This window comes from Pungitius pungitius, chromosome 5 (assembly GCF_949316345.1).
Source record: "Pungitius pungitius chromosome 5, fPunPun2.1, whole genome shotgun sequence".
Classification (NCBI taxonomy): Eukaryota; Metazoa; Chordata; class Actinopteri; order Perciformes; family Gasterosteidae; genus Pungitius; species Pungitius pungitius.
Window position 1 is genome coordinate 14,730,236 of NC_084904.1, and position 25,091 is coordinate 14,755,326.

The window sequence follows — 25,091 nt, forward strand, 5'->3', positions numbered from 1 at the left end:
ATTGACGGTTAGGTTGTAAACATAATGATCTTAGTTTCCACGGCAACGAAACCAGAACATCGCTCTTTAGTCATGTTTGGCAATATTATGTGGTCCGAAATTGTCATGAAGTATTGAATGGATTGCCACAAAATGTAGTGTTAACATTCATGGCTCAAGCAGGGTGAATTGGCCTGTTGTAAGTCGCTTTGGATAAAAGCGTCAGCTAAATGACATGTAATGAATGTAATGTAATGCATTGTACCTCAACTTTTCTTCTTTAACCATCACTGGTTGAACATGTTTAAGATCGCCGGCTGTCATCTCCTTTGTGAGTGCTGAGTGATACTGATACTGCTGCCTGTTGTACAATGTGCTTTAAGAAATGACTCTTGTGTCCAGTGATTTGTTCAATCAGACTTTTATCCTGACTTATAGCACCACAAGATCCTTGGTTCTTAGAACAGTGCGGCCTCAAGTCAGTGGTCATCCCAGGCCTCTTAGTTGCACCTGACTGCGTTTCCCATCTGTCTGACCCTGTCTGTCTCCAGTTAGTCCCGCCTGCCTCAGCTCTGCATAGGTGGAAGTGTGTTTCTTGCCTGAGAGGAAGTCGAATGTTTTTACAGGGAAATTTGGGAATAAACCATTATTGCAGGATTTTCATTCCATCTCTTGGTAGCTGCGGCCCAAAGGAAGCGTCCCTTATTTTTCTTACATAAGTAAGCAATTACCTGGGTGGATTAAAGAGATTCATCCAATGCAAGAATAACAAACTGGACTTTGTGACCAAAGATTGCAGTAGTGTCCATGACAGAGCTGCACGAAGGGTTTGTGAAAAAAGCCTCCTCCTGCTGCTGCCCACTGATATCCAACCATAACAAATTTGAACTACAGAAATTTTCTTTTCACAGCTTTGGAAGCAGTTATTCCTTAACATTATCTGATCCCCAAGTTTATCCTCTGTTTTATGACAAAGCTGTGTTGGGAATGCTGGGGGAACATGCTGACCAGATATTATCTCCCTTTAAACAATGCAGCGTGCCCTTGGCTTGGCATGCAGTGTGTCTCCTTATTTTGCATCGGTTACACGTGAGGAGAGAGATGGACATTTTTTTTCCACGTCAATACATTTTCCACGCAGCAGACCGCCAAAGGGGAACTTCCTGTATTTTTTAAACCCGGACGAGAAGCTGTTGAGAACATGAACGTGTGGGCGTCAGCAGGGAAGGTGACATTAGCCACAACTCAGAGGAAGAGGAAGTCAATCAGCACAGCGAGAGGCAGGAGGACAATAGCCGTGTGGCATGAGAGGAAATCCAAGTGGGGCAAGTGGCAGTAAACACACACACATACACACACACACACACAAGGTACTTGTATCTCTGCAGGTCTGAAGCAGTGAGGTGCTGTGTTTGCCCGTGTTTGCATCGGCGCTCTTTTGTGCATGTCATGTGTCTGTGCATTTTGCATGCGCGTGTGTGGGAGAATGTGTGTGGAATCGCACAGTTGTCCGTTTCGCACCTGTCAGGACCAGTAGTGAGTCAGCTGTGGCGAGAGGTTGAGCTGTATTCCCTTACACACAGCTCAAAGTTGCCTTAACCTTTAACACAAAAGGCCGTGACGTCTGTGCGCTGCTGCTAATCTTGTGAGGAAAGCCTCCCAACAAAATCAGATTTTAAATGTGTCGTTGTGGTCAGTGGGGAAACCGTTCAGGAAGCCTCACTTAATTGTAAGAGCCTTTAGGTCATTGTAAGTAGGATACAGTTCAATTAAAGGGACCCAAGGCACCACAAGTAATCATTTCAATCAGGAGAGACTCGGTCTGAATTGACAAACATTTATTTCACATGTCTAACATTGAAAAAGTGCACAATCTTTGCCGATTGGACTCCATCTTAAACCGGGATATTCTGGGGTCCGGTTTCGCTCTTAAATGACACCTGACAGCAACAACAGAGAGAACCCCATTAAAGGTTTGACAGCTACTATATGATGATATACCTCTGTTGGTCGTATACACCTGCAATCTCCGCTGATAGCATAATGCTGGGAGACCAGCTGAGGCATACCTAAATTACTTGTGGCGTAAAGGGAGTCTTCCTTACAGAACTACCGCTTAAGCTCCATTTAATAGAAGCTTGAAATTCTAATATGATCTGCTGCTGTCCGTCTTTCAGTGTTTTTAGTTGACTGGGATTTTACTAAGTTAAAGTATTGTGAAGGGTGAAACAGCTTACGATAAAAAAAAGCAAATATCTCAGTGAAAGAGGCCAAATCACACAGTCAGACATGAGCGGAATGAGGACAGGTCAATAAGCTTACTGTGCTAGAGGTCACCACGGAGCGAGCGTTCTGCAGGACAGATACAGATACTGCTGGAAGAAAACTTTTATTTAGTAAAAGAATCTTACATTTTCTAATCAGGTCTAAAAAGGATATTGCATATATTACCATGTCATTTACTACAAAAATTCATGGTAGCTGCATCATAAAATACATCTAATAAACTTTCGGTGACAATGAGCAAATAAACATTATGGAGGTGAACACGGTACCGTTGACTTTGTGAGCTTGTTAACTAAAAAGAAGTTAAGCAACAGAGTACATTTGCTTTTGTTTAGAGAGGCTTCCATGGAACCTGTCCATGGGGAGGTATTATGAGGAAGATGCAGTCTGGTGGTGTCGGGGCACTAGGAAAGTTGGGAACACTAACCTCTTGTCGAGCTGAACTGTCACTATTTCGTTCAATTATTTTAGACCACTAATTGAATACCCTGTGGGAGGGAGAATCACAGTGAAACTTATTTTGAGAGTTCCAGTGGTATCTGGTCTCAAGTAAACATGATATTTAATCATTATCCTGTGTAGACAGATTCGGAACATTGGTTGTGAAAGAATAGAGATGAAAGTCGCTTAGCAGCAGAATACTTTCCAAACTGATCAGTAAATGAATTATGAGGACGTGCCTGACCGGCGTGGGTGTGTAAAATTCTTGGCTTTGCTTAAGGTGAACAGCAGCATCATTTTGAACTGACAGAATCCAGGATATCCAGGTTAACCACCAAGGAGCAGATATCCAATTGTCCAAACAGAGAGGAGAACCCACGCCTGTGATCCTGTTGGCTCTGATGAATGGAATGTGGATGTTTGAGGTGATTTCATGAAAACAAGAATAACTCCATTGAATTGCTGTGATGAGAATTTCTTTTTTAGCATCTGCTTGTAAGTTTAATTCTCAAATACACGGAACATTAGTGTTTCAGAACATTTAAGACAGAATATCCCTACTCATTAAGGGGGATGACGCTGACACCTTTCTCTCATTTATTTTGCAATATCTCTCACACCAGCGTCAGTGCAAACCAAGTGAGCTCGTACATTAATGTGTGTGTCATGTAACACACTGAATCCAGCCGCCGCCGTGATGTGAAACATTAGTGACTATGAAGGCCGACTACACAATGAAGACATCCTTCGAGATGGCCGGTGTGTACTGCCGGGTTGTCAGGGTGTCAGGGCTGTATTTGCTCTGGCTGTGGAAGACGTGAGCAAACTATTTGCCCTTGCCACCCATGTTTTCTGTCTCACTTGCTCTTCTGTTGTATTCCTTGCTTTCCAGAATGTGAAAAAAAATAAACGGGCAAGATAAAGCAGATTGCTTAGATTTGGGTAAATTGTAAAGTCAAATTGTTGCGTTATCTGTTTTATCTGCTCTGACAAGGCTGTTATTGAAATGAAACGGTGGAGATGAGCCAGGAAAGGCGAGGATTACACAGCGTGAGCCACTCATGACACAATCCATCCCTTCATCGCTCTGAGTTTTCCACACTTTCGGCCCATGAAGTAAAGAGGGGCATGTGAGGGCTGGCTGTGGGCTGGAGGTAACCACTCTGATAAGTGATGCATCTCTGCACAGCATTGTGCTTTGTGCTTTCACATGAAAACCCCATTGTGAGGACACACTGTGGAGCAAAGATGACACACAAGACTGATTATTTTCTGAGGGGGAGAGTTCAGGTCCCAGCCTGTCGATACTTTAGTGTGTCAGGCTGGCGTGGATATCACACCTCTTCAGACAACGATTTGAAGATGATGAAATACTTATTTAGCCGCCAGCCTTCATGCTCTTGGTGCACAGGTGGTGTCAATTGTTTTTAAATCTTCTTGTGATAAAATTGTGATAAAATTACCATGCTGAACTAGTAGCCTGACCATGTTATTTTTTTCCCACATAATTAATTTTCAATCTTCAATCGCGATGATTAACTTTTAAACATCAGTAAATGTATTTGGTCATTAAACAGAAACGCTAAAGGCAGCTACGTTTTTAAGCAGCGGAGACATTTTTAATTGGCTCAAAAACTCCTTCTCATTGAAAGGGGGTTTAGCAATGATTGTAGATACAACAGATGCATTTTTTTAGTGGTTTAATTTAATGGAAAGTAACAGCAATGGTTTGATCTGCGGTGTGGTCTGAATAACGGGTATCGCTCCTGTCTGAAGTTTCTTTACAGATGGAACAAAGCTTTGTGTAAGACGAACAATGGAGGCCTCACACTCTCACTCTGCCACAAGGCCTCCTTTAAATCACATTCAAAGTAGTTTCACTGTAAGTAATCAGAAGTGTTTTATGTGATTCAGGTCAGACCCTCCGCTGTGTACCCTCAGTGATAACTATGGGTTGGGTACTGAGAACCGGTACCAATATAGCACCGGTTCCTACACGACCGGTACCTACCGTACCGAAACGCAACGTAGAATTTGGTGCTTGAGCCGATTGAACAACTTTATTTAACACACTGTGATGACTGCGTCCTCGCAGCAGCTAACGGGAGCTTGCCGCTTGTGTAGCTACAGCGGCTAGCTAGCCATCTACCTATCTCTATCTATTTGTATTTATTTAAGTCAGTGTTTCCCTCCGTTATTAAGGAGAGCACGCGGCTGGTTCCCCGAAGTATTAAACAGAGGGTGTAGCTGCGTTCCTTCGGGGTTGTTCGTCATTAAGCCGCAATGAGATGCAGACACGTGACTCCATTTCCTCACGCCAGATGGTTTGATTCTTTTCGTCTTTATTTTACGCAGCAAAGCATTGCCAAAACATAGAAATAATAATAAATTCTACAAGGAGAGTGAATCCAAGATAAACTTTTTAATATGATACATATCTTTAGTTCATGCACAATGAGAATGAATCTAAAATGAAATGATTAATATACCTTATATTCCAATGAAATAATATATACATCACGAGCTCTTATAGAGGGGAAACACCAAGTTACTAAACTGTAAACAGTTAATATATTGTTCATAGTTCGTTCATATTGTTCAAGTTAAAAAGTTTGAGTGTTTTTTTAATCTATTTATATTTACAGTATTTTTTAAACAGTTAATCTATTGTTTAGGCACCGGTATTGTTTTAAAATCGAAATAAATCAACAAAAGAAAAAATACCCATCCCTAGTGATAACGGATCACACCAGCTGTGGTGCTTCATTTATTCGCTTGTCTCATGCAACAAAGTGTCTTTTGTTTGGTCTCTCACAGTCTTAAGGAAGCTCATGATGCTGGAGCCACCGGTGCCCTGTTCCTCTAACGCTCTGGGTGCTCTGCTGATCATCTCCCCCTCCAGCTCCCGGCTCTGGTTCCTCAGTTGTCGGGCGCGGGCAGCAGGCACAGTGATGAAGCGGCTGACGACGTTGATGTGGTAGCTGCGCAAAGCCAACAGCTTTGTGACACAGTGCTGAAAGGCCTGGCTCAGCCTCTGGCTGTCTTGCTGCTGGACAAAACTCTTCAGGGAGGGTTCCAACGAGATGTCCGCGATCAGCAGCTTGTGTGCCGGTGGCATGTAGTTCCTCATGCGGGTTAGAAAGGCACCTAAATATGGCAGAATCATAACAATGAGACCTTTTCAAACAGCTGTGCAACTGTTGTGATCAATCAAAGGGGAAAAAAAACCATCCATCTTACCACTTTTCGCTTCATGTTTGACTCCAAAAAGTTCGTCGAAGGAGTGCAGCAAGCTGCTCTGTGCAGCACTCCCCCCCGAATACTCCATGGGCTCCGCCTGGACCCCTTCATATACCAGTCCCTTTGGCATACAGGGGTTGTCTTTCCACCTACGTTTGTGTTCATGGACACACACACAATTACACAACTGAAAAACATGTATCACTTAAAAAGTCAGTCAAATAAAAACAAAATACCCAGACAAGTAGATCCTCATTATGCCATAGAATACTGCAGGCTCCACGTAAACTTAAGATAAAAAAAAATCATATCATTAAAATGACATACAGTCAATGAGAAATATTCATTATTTATTTGTTCAAGTTCAAATTAGAGTGATCACCCTGCATCAGTTTCAGTTTATCTGTCATGTCCTGTATGGATTGGCTGATGACCTCCAGGCCTGTAGCCACCGTCTCAGTGTCTCCACACCTGACACCGTTGATCACAGTGGGAATGTTCTGCAACACAAGTAATTAAGTGGCTTTGTCTGAGATGTCCCACCATTTAATTCATGTTGGACTATTCAAACAACAATGCTTAAATCACACATTTCGGGGTAAATATTCACCCTCAATGCAGGAACTGCTGCCAGCTCCACCAGCAGAGTGACCAAAAAGAAACCTCTGGTGCTGTCTCCACCTGGGAGGCTCACCAGCACCTCCAGGTTCCTGCGTGTTACACGTACAACAGTAACCTTTGCATTCATCCACATATTTTGATGCATCACGCGTAGAGGACAGAGATGTACTTACTCCATGTCAAAAGGACTGGTTCAGGATACATACGGATGGAAAAAGAGAGAGAACAGATTTAACACCAGACATTTCAGAGGGCAACCAAAGCAAAGGCAGAAGCTAACTGGCCGTACCCCGCGGGATCCTTCTTCTTCCAGTTAGCCAGTACTGCATCTGCATGGGTGAGAATTGGGGGAAGTCCTAAACGCTGTGACACCTCCCAGTATGGGACCGCCAGGTTATGTGGTAGCGTCTTAAAAGAAGATCATTGAAGGTGGAAATTCATTCATGTGAATTGGTATATTGCAGAGCAACTGATAGCAGGCAGGGAAAAAAACGAGTCGATACGACAGAGAGAAAGGCAAGAAAAAGAGATACCTCCACTGTGTTGTTCTCTCCCTCCTGCCACATGTAGCCCATGGTCATCACACTGAGGGCCAGGTGGGCCAAGCGCAACTCACGGTGTTTCAGCAGAAACTGGTTGCTCAGCTGTGGCATCTGAACAGACGGGGCATTAACCACTAACCAACGGCTCCATAGATCTAGTGAATTGTTCGTCCCCACCTACCTTGTTAATGAGAAGGCGCAACTCGTGGGAGTGCACGAGCTCCGGGACTCGCAGGGCAATATCCATCCATGGCTTGTAGTACGGTGGTAGCTCTTCCTTTTATGTCCATCAAAGTAAATGGTGATGATCACCACGACGAACAGAAATTAAATAAAGCAGTGCACAGATGTGAAGTTGAATATAAGAGATCCTTTTTTAAATCCCTCCCAATATTAGCATTTAATTTGTTATGTTGCTATGTGAAACTTTTGTTAACACATATTGCTTATGGGTTAAAAGTCAATTCAAAAAGCAAACAGTGTTAAACTTCCCTCGATCAGTTAGTTTCAATCAATACCTCGGGTCACCAGTTCACAGTTTTATAACTTCTAGACTGTGATTCCACCAAATGTGAACTACATTTAAGGTTAGCTGAAAGACGATCAAAGACTTACTGACAATTTTATATTTCAGTACAACTGCCTGTTCACAAGGGAAACTAATCCATCAAACCTACCAGAGGATCCGGGAGGATGAAACCAAGCTCTTCAGAGACATGGTAGGACTCCAGAGAGAAAGCAGGTTTGGAGTCTGGTTCAGCAGAAGCCATAGAGAAAGAAACTGAGACCACACTGACAGCAACGATCGTGGACTATCTGAATGTTTCAGGAGCCGACGATGCGTCTGGACTTTGGCACAGAGTTCACTTTAAAGCTGCTGTCCGTAGCAGTTACACATTGATCCCTCACTTCGGATGTTGCACAATTCTAAGGTTAAGTTTGGCAAACAGTATCAATGCTTCACCATGAATCAGAAGTGCATGTAGAAGATGTCCACTGATATTACGTTCTTCACTTCCACTTATCATTTTATTGAAAAAACATGTTTAATGCTAAATATTCTATCACATCAGCCTTGCATTTAACCAGCCCCTGTTAAATTATACCACTGAACAGATTTTACCTTGCTCTTAAGTTCTAAAAAAGCATTTAGAATATAAGAGCACATTATAAGGCTATGATGGTAAGTAAGATTATTTCCACGACAATTGTGTTACAGTAGATTATACATTTTCATTAGTTGCAACTTGGTGTAATATTTTTTTTCATATTGGATTACAACAGCCTGTTTAAAGTGAGCATTTACCAAACAACTAATCAAGGCTGATAGATAAAGGAGTGCTGCTGATACAGTAGCTTGCATTCTTCGGATTCCTTAGATATAAGGAATATACGTATTCTGAGCAGACCGGAAGGCACGCGGCGGATGATGTAACGTTCAGACCTTAAGAGACTTGAGGCTTGATTTGGATGTGTAGCCTTCTGTTTTGTACAAAGCTGCAAATAGTTTACTGAAAGGTGGCTCAGTGAGCGAAACTAAAAAACTTAATTCTAAGAGGACACTTTACACCACGGTGCATCTGCACCGTGCTGCAAAGGAACCGTCACCTCTAAGAGGGCTCTGAGTTTGACATTGCTGAGCTTCTGTGTGGATTGTGCATGATCTCCATAAGTCGGCTTCCTCCAATAGGTCAAAGACATCCAGGTTAGGTTCATATTTGACTCAAAATTGCCTGTAGGTGTGAACGTAAGCATGATTGGTTTTCTTTATGTGTATGTGTCAGCAATATGATCGTCTGGAGACCTGTCCATGAAGACCTTATGTTGGCTGGGATCGAGCTCCCCAAAACCCTTAAAAGCATAAGCAGTTATAGATAATGGATCAATTCTAGGAACAGGGGTAAAAGGGAAACACCAAAGGTTAACTCCACCCACTTCTCATCTCTGTCCACAGCACCAAGTTGCATTTATCATTAATCATTATATATAATAAGAATGTTTTACTTCTGAGAACTTGTGTTTGATATTCTGGTTCCTATTCAGGTAACGCTCTAACATTACAGTATTGCTTCCTTGTGGCTTACTTTTATTCTTTAAGTAGAAAGCATCAATGGTATGATATGTTAATTCATAATTATTTAATGTGTTTCATTACAATGCACTTCTTCAGTTTAATTTGTTCCACCCTTTGCTTTATTGTGGTGTGGCTCTAAGTGGGGTTTGAAGGACATGTAAATTAGACTTTTAGCCCTTCCTGGTGGAGCAGAGTTGACATTACAGGAGTTTTAGTAAAACAGGCTTTATGGATTAAAATTACAATTATCACAAATCAGTATTTCAGCCTGAAGTGCATTAAAAAATTCCTGAACTGGCTAATATAATAATATAGTCTGATAATATAGTCTAGGCAAACACAGTTGACCAAGGTAAAAGATAAATCAAGTGTTGGGAACAGCTTTTATTGCAGATTGAAGCTTCCCTTAAACCACATCATCTGCGGCTGTGAAGAGAGTATCACTAAATTAAATTGCAGTGAAAATACCCTTTATTTAAAAGAGAAAAACTTCCAGTTCCATTTTTTAAGATATAAACAAAAATACTATTTTGTGCCTTTCAGCCCATAAAATAACTACTGCAGGACATTTAGTGTAAATGTAAAAATCCCACTTTTTTATGACTGCAATTCTCTCTAAAGCCATGACAGGAACTACACGTCATAAATACTCAGTTCAAAAGAGCCCAAAGAGGGAATTTAGAACAGCTCAATGTGCATGCTCAACAGGCAGCATGACTCTCTTATTCTTTGTTTTTTTTCTTTCTGTTTTTAAGTTTCCTTTTGTATTGAATCACCTACCTGTCACATACAGTTCATTATAGCTGAGCAACACCTGTCCTTCCATAAATAGAATAGACCTGCCCCTCATTGTTTACTCTCTGTTAACATTACCTGATCGTAAATACTGAAATAATACAGTACTTTTCTACAACCAAACCTGAATGCACGAAGGGTGTATGATGCACTTCATTTCAATCGCAACAGAAACCTACGGTTAAACTGCGCAAAGTAGTCAATAATCCAGATTATTTGAAGGGAGGTAAAACAACAAAGACACGCACAGGACTGCACGTAGTCTCCCGTGGCGGCTTAAGGGCTTTGGAATGAGATGTTTGTGACTTTAAAGTGGATCAGTGTTTAGTGATGAATGTTTTTGTTCTGTTTTTTTTTTGCCTGTCTATTATTAGCTGACACAGTGCCTTACAGTACGTGCAGGTGGCTCCGTGACGGTCAGGGCTGCAGCGCTGCATCGCACCCACACGCTTCAGGTCAGCTTTCGTATTTTCGGCAATGCAATTGGACTAATCTCCCTGATCCAGTTACCTGAAACATCTGCGGGTGGCCGCTTGTTTTCGAGACCTGTTCGCCCCGCCGTGAAGATGAAGTTAACTACGAGCCGCCCTCAGGTGCAACCGGCGTCCGATGGAGCCCTGCTTTTTATCTCGTTCATCATCGACCAAACCGATGCAGCACTTCCTCGCGTTGCGGTAAGAGGGAACGTCACACATCTCCCCGCAGAGGAAACCGTCTCCCCGTCGTTTCCTTCATCGCTGTTCGGTTTTGTTTTTGTGTGTTTTTTTTTTGGATCGCGATGTGGACGCGCAGCCCGACAAACAGGCTCAGGAGTCAGTGACGGCGTGTTACATAAGGTGTAACGCAGCAGAGCCGCATGACTAGTGGCTCGGTGCTGCCGCCGGGTCTGATCGGTCCTTCTGGTAGGATATATGCACCATTTGGTCATCTTTGCTGCGGGTGTTAATCGAAGATGCGCGCGTATTGAATGGCGATTGCGATTGGTGAGGATGTTCTGGGGTGTGGACTGTGTGTGTCTGTGTGTGTGTGTTTTTTTTTTTTTGAGGTCCATGTATGCAATTATGAATTAGTTGGGGAGTTGCGCAGCGCAGACGGTTACCGGAAAGCGCACGTGAATACGCGATGATAGAGGCGGTGTGTCTGTGCAGTGTCGCACAGGCCCGTCACACGCCTTTATGTATATAGCCTACCGAAATGGAGGCGAGACCCAGCCTATAGGGATGCAGATCGGGCAGTCAACGGAGGGATGATTTCTTTTTTTTTTTGAATGGCCGCAAACGTCAGGAGAAATCATAGTAATCCTCCGTAATAGTATCCAGCAGGGCATCCAAAATCCAAATGTGAAATCCTGCTAAGAGAACAACAACAAACGATTATTATATAATTGTTGTGATAGAGAATCAGCAATGTGGCTGTAGTGTAGGTGACCATTGGTGATGTTTTATATAGGGAGGGTGCCTGTTGTATTTCTTTACAGTAGGTCCTGGCAGAGGGACAAGAAAACAGCATCTGACCTCATTCATAAGAAGTTTGCACTATTGGATAATCCTCCTCTGCTGCAGTAAGTCTTTTAAGGGGGAGGATTCTGGGACAAAAGTCACATTGAGCGATGGAGCATGGAGATTAAAGATATAGCTCACTAAGTGACAAAAGCTTAGACATTATAGCACCCATGGTTTGCGCCTGTGAGCTTTGGTGGCACAAATTAATTAATTCAATTTAAGGAAAAAAAACATGATTGTGTAATAGATGGAAGATTGTCTGATATAAGCTGTGACACACAGAGACACGGACTGCAGTTCCCTTGGAAACCATAACAGCTGCCTAAATTAGCCACCATTTTCAGAGGCAGAAAATGGTTTATTAATCTATTCCCTCAATTTCATCTAATGATGGCGGATTTGTGGTTTTCATAACTTAAGTACTTATACAAATGAATTACGTTGTAATTATTTGAGCTACAATAAGCTCTACGGTACTTTTGTTTTGCATTGTGAACAGAGAAAGGTATTTTAGGTTTGCAAACGGTTGGAATAAGAGTATCAGCCTTTATGTCCATAGTGGGAAAGCTAAATAATTCACTTTTAAATGGATTTTGGAACGTTGTAAAGGTTGAGCTGCAAACTCCTTGTCCCTTTAATAAAAATGTGCTTCATGAGGAACTTGTGAATGGGCACAGGGAGGTCACGAGACTGTCCATTGATAGCTCTGCAGGCAGAATGAGCAGTGCAGATGAGGAGTAGTCACAGTGTCTAATATCCCTATTGATTCATGTTCCTGTATTGTCCAAGAAAATCGTTTAGGATTTCAGGAGCTGATGCAGCTTTCTGTGCCTATTTTTACAGGTCCCAGCTGACAGATTCTGATATGGACTATGAGAGGCCTAACGTTGAAACTATCAAGTGTGTGGTGGTGGGAGACAATGCAGTGGGAAAGACCCGCCTTATCTGCGCCCGGGCGTGCAACGCCACACTGACTCAATACCAGTTACTCGCTACCCATGTGCCCACAGTTTGGGCAATTGACCAGTACAGAGTGTGCCAGGAGGTAAGTGTGCAAGCACATGCCTTTTTATGATTTAAATCTCAAAAGCTACACCCAAACCAATGATGGATTACAGAAATGAATGCATCTCTTATTAGGTACTAGAGCGCTCCAGAGATGTGGTGGATGAAGTCAGTGTGTCCCTCCGTCTCTGGGATACTTTTGGGGACCACCATAAGGACCGGCGTTTTGCATACGGCAGGTAAGGTATTGTAAAAATTCTGTCAGACCAATCTGCCTGTACAACACTGATGCTTTCTGGGTTTAGTGAATTTCTCCCACCTCTTTCTTTGCAGGTCTGATGTGGTGGTACTGTGCTTCTCAATTGCCAACCCCAACTCTCTATACCATGTGAAGACCATGTGGTACCCCGAGATCAAGCACTTCTGTCCCCGGGCTCCTGTCATTTTAGTTGGCTGTCAGCTGGACCTGCGCTATGCCGACCTGGAGGCAGTAAACAGGGCCCGGAGGCCCTTAGCGAGGTATTGCCCCTATGTTTGGATGAATGTTTGAGATTCATTCTTTTCTATGGTGAAAACTGTCTCTGATGTATTTTCTTGTGTTTCAGACCCATTAAATCCAATGAGATTCTTCCTCCAGAAAGAGGCCGCGAGGTGGCCAAAGAGTTGGGAGTGCCGTATTACGAAACCAGTGTTGTTGCTCAATTTGGAGTAAAGGACGTCTTTGATAACGCTATCCGAGCTGCGCTCATCTCGCGCAGACACCTGCAGTTTTGGAAATCTCACCTCAGAAATGTTCAGCGGCCTCTCCTTCAGGCGCCCTTCCTGCCACCGAAACCTCCCCCGCCTATAATCACTGTGCCTCCTCCCCCAACCACGACCGAGGAGCATCCAGTCGGGCTCCTGGAGGACCCACACTGTGCTGATGTCATCCTGGTCCTACAGGAGCGACAGAAAATATTTGCACACAAGATTTACTTGGCGACGTCCTCCTCAAAGTTCTATGATCTCTTCATAATGGACGCACATAACGAGGAGACCGAAAGGCCCTCCCGTGGCCCGCTCTCTGGCAGAGAGCTGCTGATGCGTGCTGCTAGTTTTGATGTTTGCGAACTCAGCGATGATGGCGACAGGGCCAACCTCAGGGCCTGCACCAGTGACGGGACCTTGAAAGACTCCGATGGGGCCCGACGAGGAAAACTGCTCTCTTCGTGGAGCCGAGCCTTTGTCAGTATCCAGGAGGAGCTGGTGGATGACCCGTTCACATACAGCCCCAGGCCCATGACTGTGGTGCACATGGACCAGTCCATGCAGCTCGGCCCTTTCCGAGCGGTGCTTCGCTACTTGTATACGGGTCAGCTGGACGAGAATGAAAAAGAGCTAATGCACGTTGCCCACATCGCTGAACTGCTGGAGGTCTTTGACCTGCGGATGATGGTGGCAAACATCCTCAACAATGAAGCCTTCATGAACCAAGAAATCACCAAAGCCTTCCATGTACGGCGCACAAACAGAGTCAAAGAGTGTTTGGCCAAAGGCACCTTTTCTGGTGAGTGGAAACCATTCATCTGGAATTGTTCAGGTGTCCTGCTTGAAAACAGATTGTTTAAAGATTGTGTGTTTCACCTCTGTATTACAGATGTAGTATTCAAGCTAGATGATGGGACCATCATGGCCCACAAGCCTTTACTCATCTCCAGCTGTGATTGGATGGCAGCTATGTTTGGTGGGCCTTTTGTGGAGAGCTGCACCAAAGAGGTAAGTGGTTTGACAGAGAACTCAGGATACAGAGCTCAGGATATTTATTCAATGCAACGATAGTTTACTTGTGTGAGCTCAGTTTTTGTACCTCCACAGAACATAATACTAGTGAAAGATAATACATGTATGTTCTGAAGATGGTTTGAGATTTAGATTTCAGCCTGAGCAGCTGAAGCTCAACTGAAAAGGGGAATTAACAACTGGAGTTTCTTTAACTTTTTCTCCATGTGAAATTTGTTTCTTTATTAAATCAAAAACGTTGCATAATCGCTACGCCTGTGAATCCTGACGGTCTCACGTCCTTGTTTTTAAGGTGTTGTTTCCAAACACAACTCGCAGCTGTATGAGGGCCGTGCTAGAATATCTCTACACGGGTCGGTTTTGTTCTCGGTCTGACCTGGACGCAATGGAGCTTATTGTTCTTGCCAATCGTCTTTGCCTCCCCCACCTGGTTGCACTTACAGGTACGACGTTTGGTATGGTTACATACGCCGTACAGCACAGGGTTGGTTCACACAAAGCCATTGTTGCGTTGTGAACAGTGAACTGCTTTTCTTTCTCTCAGAGCTCTACACAGTAACAGTATTGACCGAGGCTGCAATGATGGGGGCGGATATTGATGGAGACGTGCTTGTGTACTTGGACATGGCCCAGGTAGTGTACCCTGTTAATCACCAGTAAACATAAACACACTTAAAGCTCTGATATAAACATTTGGCTAATTAGGATTTTATTAATGAGGGCCTTTTCTCGGGAAGAGCCGCTCTGGAGGCTGAATGGTCTTTACTCATGGAGCAAAATAACCTCTTTCTCATAGTGCAACTAAGCTATTTGGCATAATAAATGGCTCCAGATCTTTGGGGCACTCGACATTTAGGACATACTGTAAGCCTCAGCACTTCAGCTTATGTCATCATTCAGCTGCACGTTCATCTCATCAGTGTCACATGCAAGGCCGCATTACTGACTGGGCAAAGATGCCCGGAAGCCGTGTGTCCGTTTGATTAATTGGTCATTTCTTTGGTATTATCTACCACCAAAGCACAATGATAAGATATGCATTTATACTCATCTTATCTAATCGGTGGTGTCCTAAAGAGGAGGCATGTGTTTCTGAGATGCCATACTAAGGACAGCATGCTAAATTCGGCATGCGGATGTTGGAATGTTAAAGTATCACTAACGCTGCCGAGTGCAACACCCGTTGCACAGCAACTGTAGGTATAGTATGACCTCTGCCCCAAATCGCTGCAATCCACAAATACAGACCGGTTAACTTTGTTATGCTTTGTATGTTGACAGTTCCACGGCGCCCAACAGCTCACTGGCTGGTGTCTTCACAACATCTGCACCAACTACAACAGTGTCTGCCGCAAGTTTCCCCGAGAGATGAGGGCCAATTCTACAGGTAACGGACATTTCATCCCATAGCACGCTGGCGACCTTAAATACTCTCACATTCATACTAAACACTCACCTGGCATTCAGTGGGTGTCTTGTGTGGCCATTTGGAGCGCAACATGATGAAATAAAAACATTTTTTTAATTCTTTGAGGAACCTCTGCCATTAAATCGGTTAAAGCAGATTGACCTCATTGTGCTCCTACCCCCCGAGGAAGGTTATTAGTTTGTAGCGCTTAATCAGCAAAGTCATTTATTTTTATGTGATAGGGAGTATCATCACAATCAATACTTGCAGTAGGCCTATACTTAGTCTTTCCTTCGTGAATGCTCTTAGCTTTGCTGTAATACTGGATGAAGCTTGAGGCTATGCTTGTATATTAAAGGCTAGTTTTAGCCATAACACATGTTTAAAGTAATGAATTCCTCAATTATATGTCTAAATTTTGGAGTTTATCCTCATGCAGAGAACCAAGAATACTTTGAGAAACATCGCTGGCCACCTGTGTGGTATCTGAAAGAGGACGACCACTACCAAAGAGCACGCAAAGAGCGCGACAAGGAGGACTACCTGTACCAGAGGCGGCAATGTAAGCGCAAGTGGCTCTTCTGGAACATTCCTTCCTCCCCTAATAGAAACTCTCCTTCCTCTGGCTCATCCGCTGTCATCTGACCAAATGGTAAGGCCAGGTCAACTCTGAAGTGCATCAGCGTGGATGCCAGTTGTTAAAGATACAATAAAAGAAAAGCACCACTGGCTACCCACGCCCCGATTATTCAGGCACACGGTCTCTCCTCCTGTTTGTTCTCCAGGTCTGCAAGCTCAGCTTAATCTGGCGGTTAAAGTAATGAGTATTGTTCCTCAGATTTTAGCTTGGTGTACATCAAACTCAAACCTCAGCGATATGAACCTTACTTACAAATGGCACAGTGTAATTGGTGCAAAGAAGAAATGTCATACTGATTGTTTAAGTTAAAAAAAAAATAGAACTCTGCTGGCACAGAATATTTCACGTATTATTTTGAACTATCATCAATTAACCTGAATTAATAATAACCAGCAATTAAATGCAGAACTACTCAGTCTCATATAAATAACACATTGCCCTTAAGTGTTTGTACAATCCACCAAACTAAATGTACAGTTTGCTCTTGTCAACAGGATGTAACAACAGTGTTGTGCCCTGTAATTCATTAATTAAATCATCCAGTCTAATACTGATACTGATTTTGATCATGTAAGCATGAAGGGAAATATCGGCAAGATGGTTTGTGTGCAGATTGCAAAGCTAAAATGATGTGAGTTTGGACAGGTTCATCCAAATTGCATTGTGGTCTTGTGATTTGTGGCCTCTTTTCATCAAGGGGCTTCAGTTTACATTGCATTCAATGTCCTGAAACACAAGTACCTAAACAAAATAAATAGCAGATCACAATTATTTCCTACGAGTTGCTTTAATAAGGCTTGTTAGCACACATGTTCCCTAAGTCCATCACTTTTATGATTCCATTTGCTTGATCACTGTCATCCAAAAAATACACATGATACATCTCAAAAGAGAATAGCAGCATTCGCAGAGCTCAATCAATCAAGTGTCCGTCCCAACACCCTGATGGTGTGTTTCAACGCATCTGACACTGGTGTTGAGTTGGCCTTTAGAGGTTTATCGTAGCCCCCTGACTGTCTGAAGTCAGCTGGATCAGACTACATTCAGGAGGAGGCTTCCCCGTGCCCGCGTCAGGTCCTTCCTATACTTCTCCACACCTCAAGCACCTTTTGGACTCTTCTCCACAGAGACACACACAAAAGAAAATCCAGTAGCAGCATAATGGTTAACGGCACCAAATGGTGTCGTCGCGGCAAACTGCGGCTGCTGACCAGGATACTTAAAATGTATGTTTTGAGAAAAAAAAGGTTGGGAAGTGGTTGAGATCAAATCATTTTACATGATTTGATTTTGAACACAATATATCTTTAAAGAATGTACAGTATTACAGGGTAATACATATACTGAAAATAGACTTGACTTGTATTTAGTTACTGTGCAGCTACAAACTGTTGTGTGAATTATCTGAATACTCATTGTGCTGACCTCCAGTTACATCTATTATATTCTGAAGAAAACAGGCAGTTCAAACTAACAGTGGACTTATAGTAAAATAGTATTATAGTGCAAGGTTAAGTAGACACGTGTTTAAATAATTTACATTACTAAGACTTGGTACATCCTTGAAACATGTCATAGTTATTAAAGAAGTCTAATAGCAGCATATATCAAAGAAAGACTAACTTAATCATGCACATGACAGGTTACATATTTTCATGCAATTTATGTTAAGACAGATATTAGAGCCCCACAAACAGTTTATAACCTAAAGCGCTATGAATCAATTTAGTGAAAATGAGTTTTTGCTGGTACTAACTTTCAATTCAATCACTAATACTCCATGAAAAGAGATCTCAAAATTCTCATTAAAAGTGTAAGATACAGATTAGTGATGCTGACGCTCTAAGCAGTAGCTTTAAATTGTTCTCAATTACATTCACTTTTTACTGTTGATTAGTAAACATAATAACTGTAATCTTTAATATCTTTTGGCACATGAGGCCGAAGGATGATCCTACTTCTGACTTTTTTAGACTGTTGGCCTAATATCTTATATTGTCAGATTTTCTGACAAAATACTTATTCTAATAATTTAACAGCAGGAGGGTGTATATTATTATAACTTACTTTGCTGGTGTGATTGCAATTTCATAGATATCCATTTAATTCCTCATGAATTGCATTTCTCAAAGAGTCCTCTTCTGATGTTTTGCAACAACAACACCTCATGCCTTAATGTACAGTGTAGTGTATGGAATTGAATGTGTAGTAGTGTTGCTGTGGTCACTATTCCTTTTGCTCTTTGTTTCGTTACCATGGTGCTCTCTAGACCATGCGTGGATCTGTAAATGTACGTAATCTTTATGTAAACCAATTGATGTCTGATAGATGCAATGAGTGTGCTCTAGTTTGAACACTGTGCAGGGTTCATGCCATTTTAGAGCTGGGAAATTCAAACTAATTAAAGACTCAAACCACTAAGGCCGCTCTAGACTAACAGAATGATAAACCATAGATGTCTGACATTTATCATGAAGTGAATGCAGGGATTTCAAATCTGTTCCATCATTTGTAAGTCGCTTTATGCTAATGATCTCCAGTTTTTGAGTCTGTATAATTCCAAAATGCCGGGATCGTGTGGCAATTGGAAGCTAGATTGTAACTCAAACATGTAAATATAAATAATGGGATGACTTTAAATTCAGACTTAGCATAGCAATTGCTACGAGCAATTGCATAGTTTAACATTTTGTACTATGCATATTGAAATATCTAACTTTGAAATTACAAACTTGCACTGCTTTGTAGCACCAGGTTATATTCAAAGTGTATTAGAGGATATAGACACATCATTATTAGATATGTACACAACATCAGGTAAAAAAAAAGAAAAAGATTTGATCATAAATTACAAAGAAGTTGTCGCTGGAGCCCTTCTCCATATGTTTGGGTGCTAATTTCACGCTGCAGAGAAGCACAAACCAAAGGGAGCTTTAGCAGCACCAGGAATATATTATATGCTGCACAATCACTACTGCATAGATTAAGAGGCCTTGTTCAAAAAATGGTTGAAAAGTAAATATTACAAAAATAACAATAATTCATGAAAAGGAAAAAAAAAGGAAAAATTGAATGTTTTTTCAGTGTTCAAAACCTGGGTGACATTTTCTTTAGTCACCAGGTATTTAGGTTCTCAAGAGCTGTTTTCATTGTTTAGAAGCTGTAAACCTAAAATCCTGTAGCATGTGTTCTTGAAAATGTTTAAATACTATTTACTAAATAAAAAAGGAGCAACGTGTGCCGTCTTTGTTTCCCAAACCCCTTCTAATGATGTCAAATGAAATCGTTTGCAGCCTCACGGGTCAGTGAGGCTCGTGCTCTGTGCAGAGGCGGCAGCTGCAACAACATCTGAACCAGAAGTAGTGGATAACTTCTCAGAGAGTGTAATGTTTATCACCAATCATCAATGTAGATAACGCTACTCTGCAATGACTGTAGTGCATATGCAGTGACATATTTAATAGGCTGATGGCTCCCTCTCAAGGGATGCCCGATCATTTATAAACCACCTGGTACACTGGATGAAGATAAACCAGCTTAAAGAACTATTATGGTCTGTGCAAGCGTTACTTCTATGCTTTGCATTACGACTCAAATGAGTGACATGCATCATTTCTGTGTATGTTAACCTATCAGCAATAAGCAAACAAAAAGTAATGACATGACTTTATCCCTCATGTGGCACAATGTAACTTTTGCCAAATTTTGCTGTTAAGTTTATGGTTAAATATAGAAAGGCAGTAGCAGCATGTAAAACCTTTGGTTGCAGGGCCCAGAAAGCTCAAGTGTAATCAAGCATCCAAATTAAACAATTGTAATTAAACAGTGACATTTGAAAATCAAGACCAATGTTGCCAAGTATATTAAATATTCAGCTGGTCACGTGCAGTGCTGTGCACGATGTGTCGCCTAGACAACGGCTGTAGGTGTCTGAACAAAGTCTGAGGGGCCAAGACTACACTGCAGGAGAATTGGGGTCTGTGTAAATCATTTAGACATTTGGAGATTTTATTTATTTTTTAAGAAACGTGCCAAATATGTTCAGGTTCCAACATTTGTAATGTTTAGGTTTCCTGCTGTATTTTGACATGCATTATATTATATTTATATTACATAAGGTATATGAATTAGTTTGTAAGTGGTATAGACTATATATCAATTTTAAAAAGGGCATCTCAAGGTTTTGGGAACCTTCGTCTGGTATTTGAAATCATTTTGACATCATGTAGACCAAACGGTAACTTAATCTACTAGGTAATTCAGTCAATTATACAAATAGTTGTAAGTTACAGTCCTACATTTGTGCTTTGAGAAGTACCCAAGCACTAGTTTACAGTTCAGGAACTTTACTGCTGGACAGATGCTCGACACAGAACTGCAGCTACTGTCGTTCATCAGAAGCAACAAGGTGAAAGTGACACTTCTCCAAAGCTGTCAGTGTCGACAGGCCTCCTTTCAGCTCAACTGTCAGGACGTAAGCTGTGTTTCAGACGATATTGGAATTGGAATAATTGGAATAAAAAAGATTTAAACAGAAAGAAGCAAAACATTTGTCGCTCGAAAAATATTCCCTTTTTTCTGCTGTTCTGCAGACGGTTTCAGAGCCGTTTCTGTTTTACAACAGGAAGGCCAAAGCAGACACCATGAACTCTTCTGTGGATTGTTCTTTCTTTTGCTAAGTAGAGCCTAATGTATCAGACAGCTGTGATCATGTAACATTTGAAACCATGAGTTAACCATATAACAAAAGAACAAAAGAATTCTCTCTCCCTCTCTCTCCCTGCCTCCCTTTTATTTTCTTATCTGGCTCTTTCTCAACAGAGGACCTTAAACTCACAGAAATTGCCAGCACCTGTTGGAAAGCACCACAGATTTACTTCACGAGAGTACACATGGTGAGAGCGTGTGTGTGTGTGTGTGTGTGTGTGTGTGTGTGTGTGTGTGTGTGTTTGTACTTGTTGTTCGTTGTTGCTTGGATGCTGTTGGAGTAATGAAATCGTTCTGGTTTATTAAGTAGTTGAGTGAACTGACACAAATATGTTGCATATTATGAATAGATTTCCATTGATATATTGCTATGTCTTTGATACTAAAGCTGCTTGCTACATGTTTAATACTAATAATACACAATCTTGAGGCTACTCATTGTCCCTTTTTGTCTTATTAATTTTCTACAAAGAGATCTGAAATATTCTTGTCGATTGATTTATTTCTCTTTGCGTAAGTCATTTTTTGTGACTCGCGACTGCATTTTTTCAACACTAGAGTGCAGTAATGGATAAAGCCAGCATCTTTACCTCAACAAACCAGGCCTTTGGTCACAAGAAACATCCACAGCATATTGAAAACTACTATGATTTAAATATAGTTTGAGTAATAATTTAGATACGTTTCAGATCCCTAGTTTGGGGCTACTATGGAGCCCTGGATTATCTGCATTGCCTGTATTGATTACTGATACTCTGTGGTAATCTTTGTCACCACAGGGTGGTGCTAGCACTTCATACTTGTGAGTCCTTCAATGATCAACTGATAAACAAGGTAATGTCCTTTCGATAGTTTGAACTATCCAGAAGGTCAGATGGTATAAATTGTAAAGTAGATACTATTATACTATTGATATTGACTTGGACTCATGGATCCTTCAATCTCTGTTTGATAGGAGTTAAGTATCCTTCTTTGAGATGGTCTCGTTGCAGTTATTTAATTGATTTTCTGCAGACACACTGTGCGTGCTTTCCAGTACCAGTGTACGAATCAGTACTCTTTAGTACTAACTCCTATTTAATAGTAAAATACTTATTTATGTAAATAACTCAAACCATGACCCTAAGAAAAATATATCACTAATTGTAGCCAATTTATTAGAAGAGTTTGGACGTTATTTAATTTAAACCCAGCAAAACAACTTGAAGTTTGACTGTTTTCTTACAAGATTGAATTTAGACGTTCATGCTTGTAATAAACATGTTAATGATGCACACTCCAATAGTCCAAATGATATTTGCTTAAATAAAAACCAAGGCAATGATTTTCAGAAGTGAATTACATTGACACTAAAGAACCTAACTTATCTGTAAACAACATACACTATAGAGAAAAACATGCTTTTCTACAGGACGACTGTACATAAATAAGGGCCTTAATACGTGTGATACGTTTGTTAACAAAATGACTCTAGTTGTCATCCCAGATATTAAATATGTGTTTTCTTCAGTGGATTGTGTTCTTTTGTGGTGAGCGACAAATTGAGAGAGACACAGTTCGCGACACACAGCAACTCTGCTGAAGTTGACAATGAAATTGGATCAAGCGCACACCAAATCCTATATCTGTAAATTGAAAACTTAAATTGAAAGCCACCTCGATTCAGGAGGTAGTTTATGAATTCCAGAGCTAAGCAGTCTAGCTGGAACATGATGTATTGCCCTCCTCTCTCCCAAACTCCATTTGATCTATGGTCGTATTATCTATAATGCTGTCTTACATGGTTCTCTTTTATTGCCAGAATCAGTGTCAGACAGCAAAACAGATTACATGTTGGATTAAATCAATACAAACTTTATCTACTGCGCTTTTGAAATGTGATTCTCGATTTCTCCAGACACCTCGGTAAGCGCGCGCGATTGAAGGGTGATCAGCTCGTTGCCTTTTGGTTCCGCGGTTTGTTCCGCCGGGTCCATCGCGCGCGCGCTCCGTCCGCGCGTCACGCTGCCAGAGCCGCTGCTGTTCCGCGCCACTCATCCCTTTGCACCCAGTAGCAGGAACACAGAATAGTGGCCGCTCAGTTTCAAATCCACCCACTGCAACACCCACTTCATTACTGGGACGGGAAGCATGCCCGCTGAGTAATTGGAGTGGAGCGCGACGGGCAGTGCTCCCGTGAAGCCGCCTCTAAATGCGTGCTCTCAGCCGAAAACAAAAGCAAAGGGCCGCGGAGACCGCAGGTCTCTGTGTTCAAACTTCAGAGCAGCGATTCGACACTCGAAACTTGTGTGTGTGTGTTTGCCAAACCTGGCATGGTGTTTTCAGTGAATGCTGCTCAAAAGCCTCAAAAAGAAAATGGAACATGTGGATGGGACTAAAGTATAACACAACTTAGTAAGCGACGAGTTAGACTCGTACAACATTTGGAAATCAAACAGAGCTGACCGTATTATTACAGGAACTTTCCGTTTTTTAAACATGTGCCATGATTGAAGGATACAAGAATGTTCACGTTGCGTTTTTCATCTCGGCACCAGTATGTTTATCTATTCTTATCAGTGAAAGCAGCGCTTCCACACAGCTCACACTTTTAGTCCCTAATGTGAAAACTTTTCAGAAGTGTCAATTCTTTGGATTCAGTCTCACAAGCTGATGGAATTTGTCTGAAGGAGGGAAACGAGTCTGTCAACATGGGTCATTGAAGACACTTGCAGAGACAAGGAGCCGAATCGTGTAAATGGACCAACAAGATACGCATCTTCGTTATAAAAGGGTCAGAACTGCTCTGCTGTGTTGTTATTCATGGGGTGTAAGAGGTCAGAAAGTCAGCGCACCTTTGAATCACATGAGCAAAACAATGCCTGGCACTGATCATCTCCCCTGATATACAGAACATCTTGCTTCATGTTTAAACAATGTTTCTACTCATTGTTACGTACTGTATGATAGAGATGCGAAATAATTATGTTAAAATATAGGCCCTCAGTATCTTAGCTCAACATTAATATATTCTGTAAGTGCCAAAATGCTTCCAGGATCTCTTTTCCGACAGAAAGGAAAGGATACGTTTTTTAATGTTGGTGGAAGCTCTTTGGAAACCAACCTTTTTGGCTAGAGGACAGAAAACGTGTCAGATGAAGCTTTGCCTGAAGAAAAAGAATAAAAGAAAATTAAGACGATTCCAAAAATACCCAAAGAACTCTGAACTAGAAAGGATTAAAAAGCGGTGTAGACTGTATATTTGGCTGCATGGCCCCTCATCCAGGTGTGCTTTTGGCAAAGCTAAAGAACGTTTGAGTGCTTTTCCACCTTATTAAAGCAATGTGGTTAATTAAGCTTTTAATACACTTTGTCAACAGCCTGATTGAATTTCTTTTAGTTTGAACACTTTTCACTTTCAATTCAATTTTCTCACTATTAAGGCATATAATAACGTTGACTTTATTGTAATTGCTTTGGACGTTGGACATTGTCTGCGGTATAAAATCCCATCAAAACAACGGTAAAAAAGGCCCTTCATCCATCATAATCCAGTCCATCCTGAAGTCTGGATCTCTCCTGGATACGTTTCCCTGCTCATCAGATCATCATTTTGCGAACATAAGTCTCCTCAATAAACAGTGATGTATTAAGCCTCATTAAACTGACTGAATAAGTAACTTGTCTATTGTTGAGGGCAGATAGCTGCGTCTCATGTGCATCCATGACAACGTTCTAACGTTTCCCAGTTTACTGACACCAATCTTAGACATAATCTTTACTATGACACAGGCGTGCTCATCATTCCTCCATGTAGTCGCTGTGAGGCCACAGGAGCTTTCTTCACCTCGCAGTTACCAAAAGTGGAGACAGTTTTGGAGTTGTTGTTTTTGTAGTTTTTTTTAGTAAGGACCACAGCCACAGGGCACCTTCTTAGACACGGGGGATTTCAAAGCCTTGTTTTTAGGTAGACATTTCTTGCATCTGGTGGATGGAATGAGGGTTTAAACCATTACTGCGATTAGAGCTGCCTCACTATGATCTCTTGAGCTTGCTTACTGCTGCTAATAGCTGTTTCCTCTCTATTTCCCTC

At 41.7% G+C, this 25,091-nt stretch overlaps 2 protein-coding genes across 5 annotated transcripts; one reads left to right on the forward strand and one right to left on the reverse strand.

Annotated features, from left to right (window-relative positions):
• Window positions 1–4,452: 4,452 nt before the first annotated feature.
• On the reverse strand, window positions 4,453–7,993 carry ido1 (indoleamine 2,3-dioxygenase 1). The gene is made up of 10 exons (XM_037481673.2): window positions 7,787–7,993; window positions 7,291–7,386; window positions 7,101–7,220; window positions 6,857–6,975; window positions 6,741–6,755; window positions 6,557–6,656; window positions 6,329–6,446; window positions 6,183–6,234; window positions 5,947–6,095; window positions 4,453–5,853 (listed from the first exon to the last, which is right to left on the reverse strand). The coding sequence occupies exons 1-10, from the start codon at window positions 7,877–7,879 to the stop codon at window positions 5,474–5,476; spliced, it is 1,242 nt and encodes a 413-aa protein (XP_037337570.1). The 5' UTR covers window positions 7,880–7,993; the 3' UTR covers window positions 4,453–5,473.
• Window positions 7,994–10,087: 2,094 nt separating this feature from the next.
• LOC119224550 (rho-related BTB domain-containing protein 2-like) lies at window positions 10,088–19,550 on the forward strand. 4 transcript variants are annotated; one of them, XM_037481624.2, is made up of 10 exons: window positions 10,088–10,652; window positions 12,324–12,525; window positions 12,621–12,724; window positions 12,819–13,004; window positions 13,091–14,031; window positions 14,122–14,240; window positions 14,557–14,707; window positions 14,809–14,897; window positions 15,546–15,651; window positions 16,112–19,550. In XM_037481624.2, exons 1-10 carry the CDS (start codon window positions 10,588–10,590, stop codon window positions 16,315–16,317), a joined length of 2,169 nt encoding a protein of 722 aa, XP_037337521.1. In that variant the 5' UTR covers window positions 10,088–10,587; the 3' UTR covers window positions 16,318–19,550. The 4 variants fall into 4 exon arrangements, with proteins under 4 accessions (XP_037337521.1, XP_037337523.1, XP_037337522.1 ...); XM_037481626.2 differs by lacking the exon at window positions 10,088–10,652 and adding an exon at window positions 10,659–10,880; XM_037481625.2 differs by lacking the exon at window positions 10,088–10,652 and adding an exon at window positions 10,871–10,961.
• The last annotated feature ends 5,541 nt before the right edge of the window (window positions 19,551–25,091 follow it).

Coding starts and splice junctions, on each gene's coding strand:
- ido1 (XM_037481673.2), bottom strand. CDS start 7,879: ATGGCTTCTGCTGAACCAGACTCCAAACCTGCTTTCTCTCTGGAGTCC. Junction 6,976..7,100: donor GAGAGAACAACACAGTGGAG/GTATCTCTTTTT, acceptor TCTTCTTTTAAG/ACGCTACCACATAACCTGGC. Junction 6,096..6,182: donor ATGAGGATCTACTTGTCTGG/GTATTTTGTTTT, acceptor ACACAAACGTAG/GTGGAAAGACAACCCCTGTA.
- LOC119224550 (XM_037481624.2), top strand. CDS start 10,588: ATGGAGCCCTGCTTTTTATCTCGTTCATCATCGACCAAACCGATGCAG. Junction 12,526..12,620: donor AGTACAGAGTGTGCCAGGAG/GTAAGTGTGCAA, acceptor ATCTCTTATTAG/GTACTAGAGCGCTCCAGAGA. Junction 15,652..16,111: donor GATGAGGGCCAATTCTACAG/GTAACGGACATT, acceptor ATCCTCATGCAG/AGAACCAAGAATACTTTGAG.